The sequence below is a fragment of the Herpailurus yagouaroundi genome, unplaced genomic scaffold, assembly GCF_014898765.1.
Source record: "Herpailurus yagouaroundi ecotype Mexico unplaced genomic scaffold, PumYag 192, whole genome shotgun sequence".
Lineage (NCBI taxonomy): Eukaryota > Metazoa > Chordata > Mammalia > Carnivora > Felidae > Herpailurus > Herpailurus yagouaroundi.
Genome location: NW_024412423.1, coordinates 4,708,983 through 4,722,130, shown reverse-complemented (window position 1 = coordinate 4,722,130; position 13,148 = coordinate 4,708,983). Strand labels below are relative to the sequence as shown.

At 42.8% G+C, this 13,148-nt stretch overlaps 2 protein-coding genes across 2 annotated transcripts in view; both read right to left on the bottom strand.

The window, feature by feature from the left end:
* The window catches only part of ARL14EPL (ARF like GTPase 14 effector protein like), a 39,637-nt gene extending 37,816 nt beyond the window's left edge, over positions 1-1,821 (bottom strand). The window contains exon 1 of the mRNA XM_040444275.1: positions 1,712-1,821. The gene's annotated coding sequence lies outside the window, so the exon portion shown is untranslated. The remainder of the gene's footprint in view (positions 1-1,711) is intronic.
* The window catches only part of LVRN (laeverin), a 77,768-nt gene that overhangs the window by 5,277 nt on the left and 59,343 nt on the right, over positions 1-13,148 (bottom strand). The window contains exons 16-19 of the mRNA XM_040444273.1: positions 11,974-12,081; positions 10,237-10,404; positions 9,655-9,792; positions 1,712-1,787 (exon numbers count right to left, since the gene is read on the bottom strand). Coding sequence (XP_040300207.1) covers positions 1,712-1,787; positions 9,655-9,792; positions 10,237-10,404; positions 11,974-12,081 — 490 coding nt within the window. The remainder of the gene's footprint in view (positions 1-1,711; positions 1,788-9,654; positions 9,793-10,236; positions 10,405-11,973; positions 12,082-13,148) is intronic.

Genomic DNA, 13,148 nt, shown 5'->3' with positions numbered 1-13,148 from the left:
TTTTTTAATAAAATAAAATACTGCCTATTTTCCAAAATAGTTGTACCATGTTCCATTCTCACCAGCAGAAAAAGAGAGTTCTGGTTGCTTCACTTCTCTGTCAGTGTGTGGTATTATAAATCTTTCTAATTTTATCCATGCTACTGGGTGTGTGGAGGTTGTATTTATATATTACCCTTGTTTTACAGTGTGTGTGTGTGTGTGTGTGTGTGTGTGTGTGTGCGCGCGCGTGTGTGTGTGTGTGATTTCTTTTTTTAATAGTTATTTGCTTTGGCCCCTTAGTTTACTTTCTGGTTAAAGGATCCCATTTTCTTTCTAGAACTATTCCTCTCCTATCCCAGGGCCTGTGGTTTGAGTGGGGCTGGCTCCAAAGGTGGGCACATGACCCAGGTGAGGCCATTGGAGTATTTCACTGCCCACCCCCCCCCGCCCCACCGGACACAGTGATTGGTGCATGTGACCCACGTAGGACCAACCAGGGTCATTCTATGGGACTGGAACTTGACATTAGGTGAGCAAGGACCTCTTTTCCTGCAAGTGACAGTGTTAAGGCTGACATAAGCCTGGAGCTATGTTTGCCTCTACGCAGAGAAAGCCTGCCTAAGAAGAAAATCAGCCCAGGAGAAAGCAGAGCCTGGAAATGACAAGCCCCATTGTTAGTTTCTAGAATACAGATAGGACTAAAATGTGTCTCTGTCCTCAGGGAGCTCATTATAGCCTCAGGGAGTAGACATATTTACACCCCAATTACAGTATAATGTAGTCACGGCCAGGGTACAGATATTCATAGGATGATTGAGGAGAAGGTATAAATCAGTTCATGGAAAAATTCCTGGAACAGGTGTTTGGAGCAGGGTCTTAAAGGGTAATGAGATTTATCCAGCCAAGGCCAGGCATGGGGAAGTCACCCAGACCAGAAGGCAGAGTGTTTCCAAAATCTGGAAAATGTGGGACAACATGCAAACTTAAGAAAACCTGTATGTGGTACAGTCCAACTAGAGGGAAAATATTTGGGAGTGTCTGTCTCTCTTGCTCCCCGATGCTCGGTGGTGAGGTGGGCAAAAATGAAGCCAGAGAGGCAGATGGGGGCCAGGTTATAAAGGATGCTAATTAAAAGATGAAAAAAAAAATCTCTTCTAAAGCTGCAATGAGCTACTGAAGCTTTGACAACTGGGCAAGGTGTGGCAGCAGCGTGAGGGCTGGGAGGCACGGAAGACCAGCCTGGGGTACAGGGCCCTGGCCAGAGTCCCCTGCAGTAAGTTAGGTGAGGAAGGACGGAGTCCAGCCCTCTGCGAACAAGAATGGTCTCTATTTCAGCAGCGAGAGAGAATTAAAAGTAATTTCCTGCATACAGTGAAAATAACACCAGTAGGAGCAGGGAATATAATCGTTCAAATAAGCCTGTTGTTTTTCATCTATTTTTAATGTTTATTTATTCTTTTGAAAGAGACAGAGTGTGAGCAGGGGAGGGGCAGAGAGAGAAGGGGATACAGAATCCAACGCAGGCCCCGGGCTCTGAGCTGTCAGCACAGAACCTGATGCAGGTCTTAAACTCACAAACCGTGAGCACCACCTGAGCTGAAGTCGGATGCTTAACCCACTGAGCCACTCAGGCGCCCCAGGCCTGTTGTTTTTAATTTTAGCAATTCCAAATTACGTTAAAAATGGCTCCTGAATTATTGTTACAATTCACAATATCTAAAGTACTTACCTCTGTGATCTGTAAATCTGTGCTTATGGTTCTCCCTATAATGTACATTAGGTTAACCAGCGATTGTGTTCCATACCTACGAAGCAACAAGATGCTAATCAGACGTGGAAAATGTTTTGCAAGATAAAGCTATACTTATATAGCAGGTAAATGCTAAGCGTACAGCCCCTATTGATTCCTATCTCCTGAATCTAAGCAAAATCATGTATGAATAAGGTTAGGGTCATCATTTAAGAGGGGATCTATTATATAGAGAATTTTATCAGCACTAAGGAAACATTTACAGTTAAATATCGATTTCTGTACACGTAGTTCTAAAACTTTTAGTTACATATAAAAAGATCCTAAAAACAACAACAACAACTGTTTCTATCTTTTTAAATGAAGTGGTTAGAATAGTGGTCACACACCTCAAATTAACATACTCTATAAGGGGGTAAGTAAATATGCAAAATTATGCCCCTTAACAAACAGTTATTAATATGGGATCACTTTCAGAAACTCTGGCTAAACTACCCTGAAAGCTTATTTAAAATTTTGAATTTGTATATTGTTTTTGGAGAAATGATCCATGTCTTTGGAGATTCTCAAGATGTTGGTGATCACAGAAGGGCTAAGTACTTCTGTTCCCTCAAAGAGGCACAGTGACTGTAACTTCCCCTCTAGTTTAGTATCCTTGTGTAGCCAACAGGGATCTTCTGCAATAAAAGCCCAGGAAACATTGTTACGGAAATACAGCAGATACATACCTGCCCAAAGCCTTGCTGAAGTTAAAAAGGTAAATAAAGACTTTTGGATGCATTAAAGAAGAAAGAAAATTAAAATAGGGTTAATGCTTTGGACCGAACAAAAAAGGGTTGCAATGACACTGTTTTTTTGACAGTTGACAGTTAATACACACGACTGACTTACTTCAAAAATGTATACTTGACACTAAAAATTGCAAGACTTCACACTGGCATAATATCAAACAATGGTGAGAGAAAACAATGCTTTCATTCTTTTTTAAGTTTTCAGCTGTAACTTAAGCTGTGTGTTCCTGACGAAAGCGAAGGAGACATAGTCTACATATAAACAAATTTGTTTCTATAGGAAAAGAGGACACACTTCTTAGTTTTCCATTTTTTTTTTAATTTTTTAAATGTTTATTTATTTTTGAGAGAGAACAAGAGGCAGAGCACCAGTCAGGGAGGGGCAGAGAGAGAGGGAGACACAGAATCCGAAGCAGGCTCCGGGCTCCTACCTGTCAGCACAGAGCCCGACGCGGGTCTTGAACTCACCAACTATGAGATCACGGCCTGAGCCGAAGTCAGATGCTCAACCGACTAAGCCACTCAGGGGCCCCCTTAATTCTCCATTTTTATTGGTCAAGTATTAAAAGCTTGTAAAACAACTCAAGAAATTTGGCAATATTTGCAAAAACAACAACAAAGCAAACAAACAAAAAAAGCCAAAACAAACTGAGTTCCAAGCTTAAAAAAAAAAATGTGGAAAGCTACCTAGGGCCCTACCAGTGTGATTTTCTACCAGAGGAAGAAGACTACCCTGAGAGGCAGGGCTGGGTTTGAAATTATCTTGAGCAGTTTATAACTTATAAAAGATGGGGACTGACATATAGTTCGAAGCATTGTTCTAGAGATGAAATGAGATGCTGTGTATTGAAGCACCCATCACAGTACCTGGCACACTTTATCCCTTACTATTCTTGCAAATTCCAAGAGGAGGTCTTTCTGCCACAGATGATCTGTCCCTCTTGTTGAGAGAGCCATCTCTGAAACCTTACTGAGCAAAACTGTATACATTACAAATAGTTTATCCTGCCAGTGGTCTGATACGTGCTCATGAACGGAACGACCAGAGCCGATGTGCGTCAGTTTAGTTACTGTTTTAAAATACTGGTAACACTCAAGGGAGCCTGGGTGGCTCTGTCTGTTGAGCTGAGCATCTGACCCTTGATTTTAGCTCAGGTCACCATCTCATTTTGTGTCTTCGAGCCCCATGTTAGGGGCTCTGCGCTGACAGCGCTGAGCCTGCTTGGGATTCTCTCTCCCTTCCTCTCTGTCTGCCCCCCGCCCCCCCGACTCCTCTCAAAACTAAATAAACTAAAAAAACAAAAAAATTGGTAACATTCTGTGGTAGGGTGTGCACAGGGATTTGGGCCCCTCTCGTCTGGATCACCTCCTGTCTCTCTCCTTTCGAATTCTCCCTCCACTCCCTTCCCCTGCCATGTCTGATTTCCTGAGGCAAGCGTGGCCACTGGATAAGCATGGGGGCACCAGGGCATCCAGCCTGATCCAATGACTGGCAGTGGGAATAGGCTGTTCAGAGCTCGGGTGCCCCACTCCATAACACCTAACTTCTCTCCATTTGCTTGTTCTCCATTTCTCTCTTCAGCTCCGTACTCCCCATGATGAAACACAACAGAGACAGAGTAGGAACGTGTACCAGCTTTCACGCTGAGGACTTCAGCCCATGTAACAACAGTATTTGAAGAAGAAATCGGGTGCTAGGTGAAGAACGGAGTAAGATTTCCTTTGGGATCAGTTGAATTTGAAACTGATCACACCCTGCATTCTGTATTCACGCAAAGCTAGGGTTTTCCCACAGGCTGCAAGGTCTACATTGTTGTAAGAAAGCCAGAAGCACTTGACCAGGATGCCAGGGCACAGAGAGGGTTTCTACCGCCTCCAGGAATAATGCCTACAAACACTACTGCCTCATGTCTATATCCACACGTTCTTCCATAAGATCTATCTGTAGCTAATGGCCCGAGAGCATTTTTCTGCAGCCTGCAAGATGTCTTTGTGGTCAGTGGAGGCTCCCTCATTGCCATCAGGACTCAAAAGATCATCTCCGGCCCAACAATGAAAATGAACTCAAATACCCTGCAGCAACCAGACCAGTGCCCTAAACATGGGAGGGAGGGGCAGGACCAAACCAAAGCTCTTTTCCTTCGAACAAATATTCCAAAATATAGTTTCAGAGGAGGCTTCCTGGCCCACTTACTGTGACAGGTCCCAAGTCACTCAGTCCTGCCCTGAGGCATTTTCTGGTGTCCTCTCCTCCGTGCAGAAGGTAATTTTTCCCAACTGCTTGTTCAAATCCCACACAAATGCCATTCTTCTCTTTGGATTCCCCCAAACCTTCCCCAGCTCTCCTCTCCAGCATTTGTCAGATACCATGTCCTCGTCACCTCGTATTCCTGACAAGAGCTTAAACTAACTGTGCCCTGGCATGGAGAAACTAGAACTTTTTTACTACGAGAAGGAACCTTGGAATCGATCAAAGAGAATACCTTTCGTTCTATGTAAGAGGAAACCAAGGCTGAAATGTTAACAAGTAAACAATAAACAGTTGTTGCTTTAGTTACAGCTCCAGAGGAGAGGGTCAGAGCACTCAGTTTGTTGTTATCTGTTTCTCTCCCAGAACTTGTCTCCTGGCAAAATGACACTCTATGAACATCACATATACAGTTACGGCTATAAGATGGAAAAGGGGTGTGGAAAACTCTAGATTTCCTTCCGTGGGGCTTCTTGGGGTCTTTATGATGCTAGCATAGACTGTGAATTTGCAAAAAGCAGAGATTCAAACAGACAGTTCCCAAACTGACGCTCTTTCTTGCTCACAGAAGTCTGAGCAACGTCTTCCATGAACAATGCTCGGTGGAACGTACTGGAGAAACACTAATTTCAAAGCTAACTTGTTCGTCATCAGTCACGTTTCAGCAAACTCAGAATAAGTCTTTCTCACATAATTAAGGTAAAATTTAATTTGTCAGAGGCATTTTTTTTATTTATCCTTTCATGCTGTCTTTATCATTGTATGGAGACAGGTAACATGCTAGTCTTCTTGTCAAATATAACTCTTAATTTTTTTAAATGTTTATTTATTTTTGAGAGAGAGAGAGACAGAGTGCGAGCAGGGGAAGGGCAGAGAGAGAGGGAGACACAGAATCCGAAGCAGGCTCCAGGCTCCGAGCTGTCAGCACAGAGCCCGACGCGGGGCTTGAACGCACAAACCGTGCGATCATGACCCGAGCTGAAGTCGGCCGCTTAACCGACTGAGCGACCCAGACGCCCTTGAAATGTAACTGTTGAAATACGTGATGATTAATTGCTCTGATGTACAAAGAATTGACTAAGCATTCTTGTTTCATGTTTAGTGTATATGATAGTTTAATTATTAATTTGAACTTTACTTCCTTCTACAAATCCATAAATGTTATCACCATTTATTGAAACCAAATTATTGGCAAAATCCAGCAAGACTGATGAACATTACAATTAATATGAAATAAATAGGGGCTCCTGGGTGGCGCAGTCGGTTAAGCGTCCGACTTCAGCCAGGTCACGATCTCGCGGTCCGTGAGTTCGAGCCCCGCGTCGGGCTCTGGGCTGATGGCTCAGAGCCTGGAGCCTGTTTCCGATTCTGTGTCTCCCTCTCTCTCTGCCCCTCCCCCGTTCATGCTCTGTCTCTCTCTGTCCCAAAAATAAATAAATGTTGAAAAAAAAAATTAAAAAAAAATGAAATAAATAAAAAATAAATAAAAATAAATGTACTTGATGTAGAAAGCAAACTTATTTGAGTCTGAAAGACATTGTGTAGCAGACTCTATGAGAGGAGGGGGCTGAGATGAATTTGCTGTAAATAGGTATCTGTTTTATGGGCATGACATTTTGTCGATAAGAGATAAAAATATTCAAGCCATGGATTAAAAGTTCATACATTTACGGGCACCTGGGTGGCTCAGTTAGTTAAGCGTCCGACTCTTGATCTCAGCTCAGGTTATGATCTTAAGGGCCACGAGTTCAAGTGCCGCATGGGGCTCTGTGCTGACAGTGTGGAGCCTCCTTGGGATTCTCTCTCCCTCTTTCTGCCCTTACCCCACTCATGCGCGCGCACGCGCTCTCTCTCCCTCAAAAGATAAATAAACTTAAAAAAAAGTTTATACATTTATAATTCTAGGAGCTCCTTGAGGTTAATAAGACCCATTTAGAGTTAAAAAGAAAGGGGAGGCATTCTCTCCATTTAATATTGTTATGCACATCACTTAAATAAATTGCTACACGGTGGACTTTTCAGAGAGTGTTACCAACATGTTCTCATTCTCTAACCACAGAAAAAGGGTTCTTCTGAGGAATAAAAGTTAAAATACACTTCAAGTCACTTAAATTGAGAGGAGTCTTCCCCATGGGTTAGTCAAAGGCATTCTGGGGGCTTGGTTGGCACATGTGCCCTGCATGAAGAAGAAGAGAGGAAAAAATGAATTGAGGGGCTCATTACCCCCAGGAGCAGTGCTATCCAGCTGAACTCTCTGTGGTGATGACAATGTTCTACATCAGAGCTGTCCAACGTGACGGCTGCTTGGCCATATCACACTCTTAGAACAGGGCCAGTGCAACTGTGGAACCGAATTTCAAATTTTATTCCATTACTTATCAGTTCAAATGTAAATTCAAATATCTATATGTTAGCTAGTGGCCATCATATTGAGCAATGCAGCCTCAGATAATATTTTACTCAGGTGCCAAATGGTTCCAGGTTAAACTATACCAGAGTTGCGCGGGGAGCTAGTGAAAGGTGCAGATTTCTGCCCTGTTTTGGCAGATTCTGATTTTACTTATTTATTTTCATTTTTATTTTTTTTAATGTTTATTTTTGAGAGGGGGCGAGGAGCAGGGAGAGAGGGGGACAGAGGATCCGAAGTGGGCTCTAGGCTCCGTGCTGACAGCAGAGAGCACGACACAGGGCTCGAACTCATGAACCATGACATCATGACCTGAGCCAAAGCCAGACACTTAACCGACTGAACCACTCAGGCGCCGGGAAGATTTTGATTTTGAAGGGGGGATGGGTGGGTGGGCTTGAGGTCTTTAGGTTTCTTAGCTACTAAAGGCGATTTCCAACCTTGTGGCTGGGATCACCTGCCTGAAACCAGGCACCATGTCACTATGAGCCACAATGATAATAAATTCAATCCTCAGCACTTGCAAGGACATAGTAGGTGCCAGGCATGGCTAAATACTAAGCCTGGTTCATAACTGTGAACCTCTGTCTTCCTCGGGACCCAAAAGTGCACGGGAGGGATCGGAGGAATCAACAGCTGGTGGTGATGACAAGTTGGGACCTCTGGTGAATCAAAACATATTTCTTAAAGGAGCTGCTCTCTCAACATTTTCATGCCCAAACTGCTACTAGACTGTTTGGTAGGAAGCGTGGGAAGGAAACAGTCAAGGGCTGTAGCCGAAGCGAGTGCCCCACAGCAGCAAGAGGACAGGTGACCTCCCAGGCCAGGCACAGCCAAGTGGAGACAGCACTGTTGTTACAAACTCCAGGGAGAGAGAACAGAAATGAAGAAACACCCCTGTGAGGCTGGGATCTCTGAAATCTCAGGGAACAAGGGGACCAATGTCAATAATTCTGATTTATATCTCAACTCCTAAATTCCCAGTAGGGCCTAGGAAGGGGGGTATTATTTTTAATGACTGAAACAAGAAGGGAAGGATACCCTTTACTGCCAAAGTGTTAGGAATCTGAGAAAATTTAAGGAATTTCAAAGACCCTCCAAAGCAATGAACTTGGAAAATATAAAACTGGATGTAAGGTCACTTTTCTTAGTATGTGACTATGCTAAATGCGTTCCACTGATGACCAGAAAAATGATACTGTGCAAATAAGTCTCTACCTCCATGTTGTAAATTTCTGTTTTTTAATGTTTATTTATTTGGGGGGGGGTGCAGAGAGAGAGGGAGACAGAAGATCTGAAGTAGGCTCCACACTGTCAGCACAGAGCCCAATGTGAGGCTTGAACCCACGAACCCAAAGTCGGATGCTCAACCGACTGAGCCACTCAGCCGCCCCTGTGTGTTGCAAATTTCTGATTTAAAAGCACAATATTTTGGTATTGTAAAGGAATTCAATAAGTGTTTACAAAAGAAAAACATTCCATGATTTTGTTCCTTAAGAGAGCTATATTCACATTCTTTAAACATTTATATTCTAAATATACTTTCTGTCCCACAAGGATAAATTTATTTGCAAAAAAGCATCTTCCACCTTTACAGGTGTTTGGACCTGAACTGTTGGCCACTTTGTATTTGCTAACTCTAGAGTATGTGAGCACTTGTAAGACATTATTCTAGGCTTTCAGTGATGTGATTAATCAGATATGATTAAGTAATGTTCTAGAAAGACCAGCCATCAAGGGCATGCTGATTTCTTTTTTTAATTTTTTGACGTTTATTTATTTTTGAGAGAGAGAGACAGAGCATGAGCAGGGGAGGGGCAGAGAGAGAGGGGGAGAATCCGAAGCAGGCTCCAAATTGTCAGCACAGATCCCCATGTGGGGCTCAAACCCATAAACCATGAGATCACGACCTGAGCCAAAGTCAGATACTCAACCGACTGAGCCACCCAGGTACCCCAGCATGCTGTCTTATTTTTGCCCGTCAGCATTTACTTCACCCAAGAGGGGGCTATGAGGCGAGCAGATTTCATCTCAAAAGGTGAGAAATATGAAAAATTCAAGAATACGGAACCCAGATATGTAAAGGGAATATTATAACAAATAAGACGCGAGGAAGCGATGAACGTTGGTGTTTCTTGAAATGTAGCGGTCTGCTTCACAAAATAAATGAATGGGTGGTGTGCACTCAAACCAAAGCACATGACCTGCTCTACTCTGTGTGTCTGATGACAGTCTTCTTAGTGGGCACAGTGGGGAAACTGAGGTAGGTAAGTATCCCATGCAAATCCATTTTCACATAGAAAGCCAACACTGGGGATAAGCGACCTTCTCTTCCACAAATGAGACTGAATGCAAGCAAAAGCGTCACTTTCCTGATCCAGGCAAAGGACTTTTGGGACCTCGACGGGCTAAAGCTGAGCTTCTAGCCCCAAACCAGTGACCTGTATGAAAGAGAGGTTGCCTGTTAGCTCCTTACCTTTCACTCACAGCTTGCCAATTGTTGATTAAAAAGTCCTTCACAATGTACCGGCCTACTTCAGATTCCGCCACAACTTCCATTATATTTGTTTCGTTAAAAGTGAACGGAGCTGCCGTGACGGCATACTCCAGATATCTGCAAAAATGCATGGGCAGAAAAGAAATATGCAAACATTATCCAATATAAAGAGTGGATTTCAACAAATGGACATAAGATCCCTTAGGGTTCTGAGTCAGCGCACAAATAGGTATTATTTTAACTCCTATATGAGCACATGGTCTATTTCTCTCCCCTTGGTTTATGAATTGCATTCTTCTGCTAGGACCTTTTTATTTTTTAAATATTTTTAATGTTTATTTATTTTTGAGACAGAGAGAGAACAGGGGAGGGGCCGAGAGAAGAGGACAGAGGATCCGAAGCAGGCTCCATGCTGACAACAGAAAGCCCGATGCAGGCCTCGAGCTCATGAGCCACGAGATCATGACCTGAGCCCAAGTGAGATGCTTAACTGACTGAGCCACCCAGTGGCCACCCAGCCACCCACCCCGCCCTCTCTGCCGAGAACTTTGGCCAGATTACCTGTGAAGTATCCATGGGTCTTTACTGCAGCTCATCGCATAAGTGAGTTGAATCCTTTCTTCTTCCTTTGTTTTATTAGAGTACATATTTAACAAAAAGTCCCATTCTTCATCACTTCCGAAGGCAACGCCATAACATAAAACTACACTTTTAATCGGATAAGGTATTCTGTAAGGTAGAAGGTGCAATGCTATTTCTCATAGTAGTCAATTTATATGTTTATTTAGGTTGTTAAATACACACACACACACACACACACACACACACACACACACACACGTATGTTTCACTTTAAATTCAAGTTAGTTAGCAGGGCGCCTGGGTGGCTCAGTCAGTTGAGCGTCCAACTTGGGCTCAGGTCATGGTCCTGCAGTCTGTGAGTTCGAGCCCCACGCTGGGCTCTGTGCTGACAGCTCAGAGCCTGGAGCCTGTTTCAGATTCTGTGTCTCCCTCTCTCTCTGACCCTCCCCCATTTATGCTCTGTCTCTCTCTGTTTCAAAACTAAATAAACGTTAAAAAAATTTTTAATTCAAGTTAGTTAATATGTAGTGTAGTATTGGTTTCAGGAGTAGAATTCAGTGACTCATCACTTCCATACGACACCCCGTGCTCATCCCAACAAGTGTCCTCCTTAATGCCCATCATCCGTCTGGCCCATCTTCCACCCACCTTTCCTCCAGCAGCCCTCAGTTTGTTCTCTGTTGCTAAGAGTCTCTTAGGAGCACCTGGGTGGCTCAGTAAGTTGAGTGTCTGACTTCAGTTCAGGTCATGATCTCATGGTTCGTAAGTTCGAGCCCCACATTGGGCTCGCTGCTGTCAGCGCGGAGCCCGCTTCAGATCCTCTGTCTTTCTCTCTCTCTCTGACCCTCCCCCACTCACTTGCTCTCTCAAAAATAAATAAACATAAAAAAGGAGTCTCTTATAGCTTGCCTCCCTGTTTTTTCTTACTTTATTTTTCCTTCCCTTCTCCTACATTCATCTGTTTTGTTCCTTTATCAACAATAGCCAATGTATCCAAAGGACACAAAAATGCTGATCTGAAGGGGCATATGCACCCCAGTGTGTATAGCAGCACTATCAACAATAGCCAAATTATGGAGAGAAGCCAGTGTCCATCGACTGATGAATGGATAGAGACGCTGTGGTATATATATATATACAATGGAATATTACTGAGCGATCAGAAAGAATGAAATCTAGCCCTTTGCAACAATGTGGATGGAGCTAGAGGGTATTACGCTAAGCAAAATAAGTCAGAGAAAGACAAATATCATATGATTTCATCCATATGTGGAATCTATGCTGTTGTATATTTAGAAGGATGTACCTAGAAAAAAACATGGAGACCTCAGATATAAAGATCAAAAGCAGGGATCTAGAAAGTTAACTGAGAAGAAATCATCAGATTAGCTTAGAAACTAAAGAGGTTTAAGAAAGAAGGAAATTATAATAGTTCAATCAACATATGCTGATAATTGAGCTTGGGCTCATATCTTTTTTTTTTTTTTTTTAGTAATCTCCACACCCAACGTGGGGCTCGAACTCATAACCCTAAGGCAAATCGACAGGGGGAAAAAAAACAAAAACAAAAACAAAAGATACTTGAAGAAAACAGGAGACACAGACTACCCAAACAAAAATAAAACAATCATTCCCAGAAAGAAAACATCAAAAAGGGAGAGACATTATTGGTGTTGAAACAGGACGAAAACAAGGGCAATCTGATACTACTCTTACTCATTCTCTGGATGGTTTGTCCAGTTTTTGAAGAGTTCTCTTGACAGCTGAAGACAGTCTTCCAGTCCCAACCAACACGCAGTTTCAAAAAGTTTTTCCAGGGCCACGCTTAAAAGAGAGCACAAAGAAAAACATTTTATTTTGCTCCATTTACTATATTCATTTTTTCTCCCTGCCTCCAACTATGTGTGTTTCATAAAAGGATGGGTATTTTAAAATATCCTTCCAATAATACCAGGTTTGTTAAAAAAAAATAGCTTTTGTGGATGGCAAACTTATTTAGGGCTCAGAGAAATATTTGCTGAGAGGCTTTCAGGCACCAAATAAACTCCCAAGATTGGTATTTTTTGAAAGTTGGGAATAAATTATTGCCATCTCTCACCTCCCGCAAACATACGTGGGAGTACACACTCCACATCTGTTATCAATTTATTTTTTCCTCCCTTTTACAATAATTTGCCTTATGGATAGAAAAAAAAAAAAGAAGGTTTTGTAGCATTTGATCTAATACCTTAAAAATAAAGTTTTTTTCTCTCTACACGGAAAGGAGAGGGAATGGTTTCTTTCTCCCTTTGGACAATATGCTTTCCCTTGCTTGAATTTCTGTTTCGTCCTCTACTCTGTTTGGCTATTAGGTTCGCATCCAGAAAAAGACCAGAGAGTTTTGTTTTGTTTTGTTTTGTTTTGATAGCTGAGCAAGACCACACATTACGGTTCAAAACAAAAATAGTTCAAAAGAATATGGCGAAGGGTAATCATAAATCCAGATAAGCAATGCCTTTGAGGTACGTCTCTCTATACTCCCTACTCTCTGACTTGGAGTCAGAGGTAACGGAACACCAAGTGGCCATAAATTTCCAGAAAATGCAAGGGCCAAATCTGGTTGCTTCACCCTCCTGTTTCAACCCAGCCTGGCCCGACTTTCTGACAAGAAGAATGTCCAAGGCTGGAGGACCTCGGAGTGATGGTTCTGAGCATTCGTTTACACACTCACACCATCTCCCTACCCATCCCAAGTTGGCTGCCAAAAGACAGATTTCCCTACAAGTACACCAACTCCCCAAAGTCACTCTGAAGACAACTGGCCCTGGATGGTCACTTCTGTCTAGTTGAGGAGAGCCAGGGTTATGGCGGGTTAAGGTCTGTGCTGCCTGTGTGAACACACTTTTGCCTTC